Raw genomic sequence first — 6930 nt, 5'->3', positions numbered from 1 at the left:
TACAAAAATGAACATAGAAAAAATATTCACCAAGTGTGAATGTGATGCTCATTTCAATTAGTAATTGACAATTTATTTTACAAGAGGATGCCTGTGGAATGTGACATATGCCAAATGCTTGGTGCCAGGTAAACAAAGGGCCAATTCAATTGCTGGCCACATGGTCTAAGAGCTCACCTTTTGCGTTGTTCTAATTCCCAGTCAAGGCGGGCAAGAGTCTGGTGGTGAGGATCATTGAGGGTGATATCAGGTTTGCTTATTTCTGGGGGAGCCTCTTTGTAAAACTCCTCCACACTCACCAGCTCAATTTCTTCGTGCTTTGATCTGGAGAAATGAAAGAGGCATCAGTCTCACAAGAAACCTGCTTTCCAACTTTCACACCCAATTTAAAACCTTAACAATTACAATTCCACTTGCAAAATGCAACATGTCCTATTTCATGCATGCAGTGTGTCTGCATGGCCAATTGTCCGGTGATTTCCTGAAGTCAGTCTGGAAAGAGTCACAGGTAACTCAAAGAGTTACCTAAGGAATGTGCATGAGCAGAAGCAACACTGCAGAAGCAATTCAGTTACTCATTTAAGAACCAGTCCCACGTCAACTTCCTTACATCTGCATGGTTCCTATAAAAAGCCCCATTTACACATTGTATCTGACTCCCCACTATAACCCAAGGTGTCCTTCCCATTCTCCCCCTCCCTCTCCCCCTCCCGAGAACTAATGCAAAAACCTCCAGAATGCCCACATCATAGCCAGATTCTAGTCTCCCACTACGGAGGCTGTAACAGGGTGACACGGCAACCCTGTTACTAAAAATGCCTGGGAGTTACCCTGCTGTGCCTAAATGACCAGGAGTAACCTGGCAGGGTCAAGAACAGGACAAGCACATCAAATATACCAGTGCAACTGGAGAGAAAGCAGATGCTGGTAACTAATTACTTTGATTTTCGCAGACAACTGCCCAACTTCCACGGGCAAACCCACAGGAGGGATAAAAGGCAGCCACTCCAAATGAGCGGCTGCCCCCAGGAGCACTATGGGGACTAGAGACTCAACGCGACAGGCGGATCATAAGTCTCCAAACAGATCCCAGCCAGGTGAGCAGACCATGGCCAGGTCCCAACTTCAAGGAGGTAAGAAAAAATGAAATTACCACGACTGGATAGCCCCAAGACACCACCAGGGGAACCAGGGCCCAAAACCCTGAAGACGGGGGAAAAGGGTTCAAGAGTAGGCTCTCCAGGACTCAGGAAAGATGTTGGAAAAGTGGTGGGGTGCCGCTTAGAGACAGACACTTATTTCTTTTGTTAAAGGAGAAGAAATTGTTTAATAAAAGAATTCATGGTGACCAGCTCAGATCTGTTGGCATCGATCGTATATTTTGCAGAGGGAGGGTATTAACTCTTCTTTTCTCCCATCATAAAGTCATGGCAGGTGAGTCCCTTCCCAGAGACAAAACTGAGGGATTGACACGACAGACCCTCTTACAACTGGTGCACTGGCTGGGAATGCGTGGATGACAAATGACCCGTGGATAAAATGGATTTCTTGGAGGTGCAAACCCCGATGGATTGGCAGCAGACCCATACCATGAAGCTGTGCATACTTGAGGGGCAACAAGCCCAGCTAGAAGAAATGGTGAGAATACAAAGCCCAGGAGGCAGAGACTTGAATCTGCCTCTTCAACTGGCAGCAAGACCTGAGTGAAAAGATCAAGGCTCAGTAGGTAATGTCCCGGGAGAGGGATGGGGAAAAGTTCTCCAAGATGAGCCCAGAGGATGACCCCTGAGGCATTCTTGGAAGCCTTCAAACGCTGGCAGCAAGACCTGAGTGAAAAGATCAAGGCTCATTAGGTAATGTCCCGGGAGAGGGATGGGGAAAGGTTCCCCAAGATGAGCCCAGAGGATGACCCCTGAGGCATTCTTGGAAGCCTTCAAACGCATGACTGTGGCTCTGAACTAGGGCCCAGCTACCTGGGCAGTTAGGATCAGGCCCCTACTGATCAGATCGGCCCAAGCCGCCTACAGGGCTCTAACCAGAGCAGAGGCTTGGGACTACGGGAAAGTGAAAGCTGTGATGCTATACCAGCTGGAGATTTCCCCTGAGACCTATCACCAAAAGTTCAGGGCCAAGAAACATGTAGAAGAACTCAGACCCCACCTACTGGCCCAAAGTCTGAGATACCTGGTAGGGTAGTGGCTCCATCTCAAGGAACGGACAATGGTGGGAATAACTGATCTTACTGCGTTAGAGCAATTCCTGGTGGATCTAGGGGACCAGACTCAGAGATGGGTCAGGAGACACCGACTAAAGAATACGGAGGAGACACTCCAACTGGCAAAAGACTATGTGGTGGCCAAAGTCAAAGGAAATAATGCGAGGAGAGAGAGGGGAACCAGGACATCTCAAGCCCTGAGGCCCAAAGGAAGTCAGAGGGTAAGGAAGTGGGAAACACCCCAGAACCCTACATGTAAGGGTAGAAACTGGGATAACAAAGAACTCATTTGCTACTGGTACAGGGAGAAAGGCCATATAGCCAGGGCCTGTCCTCAAAAGGCACCACAGAAGACACCTTCCGATTGCCCCCATGAAGAACAGATGGATCGTAGCTTTGGGAGAGACAAAGGACCTTGGAGAAACAACAATCTGGTGACAGAAGTCAAGATGGGGGAGACCATAATCCCCACCTTAGTAGAAACAGGTTGCTCTCAGACCATGGTCTGAGTGGATTTAATACTGCCCCAAGTAGGGAGCCCCAAAACTGCCGTAAGCATGATACATATACATGGATCTTCCTATAGGTACAAAAGGCAGCGGATGAAACTCAGTGATGGCAGCAGATGAAACTCACAAATACAAATATGATTATGCCACCTGGTTCTCTGAAGCAGTGCCCTTATGAACAGTGACTGCCCCAAAGATTGCCGAGGCCTGGATGAAATGGGCGGCCTGGGTAGGGCTACCTCAAGAGATACTAACTGACCAGGGAAAGAACTTTATGTCTAGTGTCCTGAAGGGCATATGCAAGATGCTCTGGATCAAGCAGCTGTGGACTTCAATCTACCACCCCCAGACCGATGGCTTGGTGAAACTATTCAACCAGACCTTAAATGGTATGATCCGGGTGTGTATACAAGGGGACTCCAGTAAGTAGGATGAAATGCTATCAGAGAAGCCCTGCAAAAAAACATTACTGGGAATTCACCCTTCGAACTGGTATATGGGCATCAACCATGGGGGATCTTAGATCTAATTTGCAAGAACTGGACAGAGCCCGAGGTGGGGAGGCTGAGATGGCCCCAAACAGTGACAGACTTCCAGGAAAGGTTAGAAAAAGTGCAAGACATAGCCCAAGGTAATTTGGAGCGAAGCCAGGCTCAACGAAAGAGGAACTATGATGTTCATACAAGACAGTGGGAACTTAGGTAAGGGGATTGGTCTCTGGTATTACCACCAGACAGCACTCACAAGCTGTTGGCCCGGTGGCAAGGTCCTTTTCAAGTCTTGTGGAACCAGTTGTCACCAGTTAGAAGGAAACAAATATATCACATCAATTTATTGAGAAAATGGCACCAGCGAAAGAAGTGGCTAATGCAAAAGGATATGAACACTGAGGATTTTGAGGAACTGGGAGTACCCTGGGAACAACAGGACCCACCTGGGGAACTGGGGATAGGTGAAGATCTAGGCCCAGATCAAAGAGAGGCAATATGGAAGATAATTAGGGAATTCTGGGATGTCTTTAACGAATGCCCTGGGGAAGCCAAAGGTATAGAACACCAGATAAAGACACCTGCCAGTACAGTGGTATGGAATCACTGGTGAAGGCTGCCATGTCACCTGTGGCTGGTAGTTAAGGAAGAAATTGATAAGATGTGATGCCTAGGAATCATAGAAGAATCCCAGAGTGCCTGGCAGAGCCCAGAGGTGATTGTCTCCAAACCAGACGGGTCCATGTGCCTCTGCATAGACTACTGAAAAGTAAACGAAGTTGCAGACTTTGATGCTTTCCCTATGCCCCAAACAGACAACATGTTGGAAAAGGTAGGCCAGGCCCAGTTCATTTCCACGCTAGGTCTCACAAAGGGCTACTGGAAAATTCTGACTGCACCAGCAGACTGGGACAGCATTTGGGACCCCATGGGGGTTGTGGCAATTCAGGCAGATGCCTTTCAGCCTCTACAGGGTAGAAGCCTCCTTTCAGAGGCTTATGGACAAATTGCTGACTGCCCACCAGGACTATGCAGCAGCCTACATAGACAAAATCATAATATTCTCAGCAACCTGGAGTGAACATTGCCCACACCTCTAAGCGATATTGAAGGAACTCCGACAAGCCGGGTTGACAATCCCTGCAAGTGTGTACTGGGGACAAAAGAAACCCAATATTTAGGGTTCATAGTGGGGCAAAGGAAAATCCAACCAGTGGCAGATAAAGTGGCCGCCATACGCCAGTATAAACTGCCTAGAACCCTGAAGCAACTAAGATCCTTCTTAGGATTCGCTAATCATTACCATGTTTTATTCCTGAGTTCTCTAGGATTGCACCCCTATAACTGAATTAACGAAGGGCAGACAGAACCTGGTGAGGTGGACTCCCAAGGCTAGCTGAACTTCTGAACAGGTGAAGCAGACATTGTGTGAGGACTCCATACTGTACATGCCCGATTTCCAAAAAGCTTTCTTTTTACAGACAAATGCATCTAACACTGCCCTGGAAGCCATTCTATTCCAAAAGGAAGGCCCTGACAAAAGGCCCATCGCTTATGCTAGTAGGAAACTGACTGCTGCAGAGGTCTGATACTCCACTATAGAAAGAGAAAGTTTGGCAATCCAAGTGGGGGGGGAGGGTGTTGAACTGTTCTGCTATTATTTAACGGGCACAAAATGTGTTTTGATTATAGACCACGCTTCATTGCGTTGGCTGTGGACCATGAAAACAGACAATGCAAGATTAACTAGGTAGTTCCTTGCTTTGCAACCTTTTATTTTTCAGTAGAACACCAGTCAGGGAAAAGGAACAGGAAAGCGGACTTCCTCTCCCACCTTGAGGAATGACACACTGGGAACCCGAGAACCTGCAACAGGACAAACCACTATGTGTACATTCCAAGTTTTTTTTTCTCTTTTTCCTTCTGCTTTCCTTTTTCCGTGTGCTCCTGCTCCCTCCTTAGTGATGCCAAAAACTGAGGGGGGAGGTATGTAACAGGGTGACACAGCAACCCTGTTATTAAAAATGCCCAGGAGTAACCTAACAGGGTTAGGAACAGGGCAAGCACAGCGAATATACCAGTGCGGCTGGAGAGAAAGCTGACGCTGGCAACAAATTACTTTGATTTTCATGGGCAAATCTGCAGAAGGAGGGATAAAAGGCAGCCACTCAGAACAAGTGACTGCCCCCAGGGGCACTACAAGGACTGGAGAGGTCTGACATGATGGGTGGATCGTGAGTCTCCAAATGGATCCCAGCCAGGTGAGCACACGACAGCCAGGTCCCATCTTCAAGGAGGTGAGAAAAGATTCATTACTTCCCATGGGGTGGATAGCCCTGGGGCACAGCCGGGGAACGGGGGCCCGAAACCCTGAAGACAGGGAAAAGGGTTCAAGAGCAGGCTCCAGGACTCAGGAGAGACGCCGGAAAAGGGACAGGACCCCACTTAAAGAGACAGACACTTATTTCTTTTGTTAAAAGGGAAGGAATTGTTTAATAAAAGAATTCAGGGTGACCAGCTCAGCTTTGTTGGCATCTATCGTATATTTTGTCGAGGGAGGGTATTAACTCTTCTTTTCTCCCATCATAAAGTCGTGGCAGACGAGTCCCTCCCCCACAGACGAAACTGAAGGCTTGACACCACCGACCCTCCTACAGAGGCAATTTATGATCTTCAGGCAATGAAGCTCAGCTCTGCTTTTAACCCAAGGCTCCACCACTCTGCAAGCTTCTAACCCATGCCCCAAATTACTCCTTGCTCCCAAACTTTACTTACTTAAACTCCAAGCATTTGGTGATCTCCTTTTGCAAGTGCATGACTTCATACAACAGGTTCTGGAGCTGCAGGTGATAGGCATCTACCTTCTGCTTTGCCTGAAATAAGAATATGATCAACTGAATGTAAAAAATAAATAAGGCAAAGTTCATGGACGAATCAATAGCAAGAGACAGATGCTGTCACATGGGGAGGGTAGATGTAGGTAAGGTCCCAATGACCATGGTGTTATCGAGCCCATCGTTAGTAGAAAGACCAACACATGGGAGGCAGGAAGTGTTTAAAAAAATGGAAGCTGCCAGATCAGAATAAAACTAGCTTTGAAACCCTAAGAGCATGCTGCAAAGGATTCCAAGCAAGGGACTGTGGTCCTATGGATATTCCTCACTGCAGCAATGTCTTGAAAAACTGCAATTCAATTCCCAGCTCTGCCAATGATCTGCTGGGGTACTTGGGCTGAATCACCTAACCTCTTATGCCTTGGCTTCCTACTCTATCCAATGAAGGTAAATACTGTTCACCTCTTTATAAAGATCTTTGGGATCTGCAAATGAAAAGCTCTGTAAGAGCCAGGTTTTACAATTTTCTCAGAACTACTGTTGGTCAGGCTGTCAAGACAGCAATCTCTTGACTTTATTTGCATTCAGTATATACAGAAAGTGCTGTTTCTCTGCAATTCACTGTAGTTATGAGCGCACCTGATTCACTGAAATGTAATTCCCTTGTATGCCTCTAACTCAAGGACAACTAAAGCTAGTCCAGTTTTTGGCAAGATACTGGGCAATGATGACCACCACCACCCAGTCACCCATCCACACACACAATCCCTTATAGGCAGGGATTACCCTAATTCCTCGAGCACTTCACCATCCACTTCTGCATTTCTTTCAGCCTCTGGCCTTCAGCATACCTCATGGGTTTGATCTCTCCCCTTCTTCAGCCG

At 47.3% G+C, this 6930-nt stretch overlaps 1 protein-coding gene across 1 annotated transcript in view; it reads right to left on the bottom strand.

Moving 5' to 3' along the window:
- THOC5 (THO complex 5) overlaps positions 1 to 6930 on the bottom strand; it is a 28463-nt gene that overhangs the window by 18921 nt on the left and 2612 nt on the right. Inside the window, 3 exon segments of the mRNA XM_019539308.1 lie at positions 178 to 324; positions 5988 to 6085; positions 6898 to 6930. The exon segment at positions 6898 to 6930 is cut by the window's right edge and continues 3 nt beyond it. Coding sequence (XP_019394853.1) covers positions 178 to 324; positions 5988 to 6085; positions 6898 to 6930 — 278 coding nt within the window.

Source organism: Crocodylus porosus, unplaced genomic scaffold (assembly GCF_001723895.1).
Source record: "Crocodylus porosus isolate Cpor-Errol unplaced genomic scaffold, CroPor_comp1, whole genome shotgun sequence".
NCBI classification, from domain to species: domain Eukaryota; kingdom Metazoa; phylum Chordata; order Crocodylia; family Crocodylidae; genus Crocodylus; species Crocodylus porosus.
This window is presented reverse-complemented; position numbering and strand designations above follow the sequence as displayed.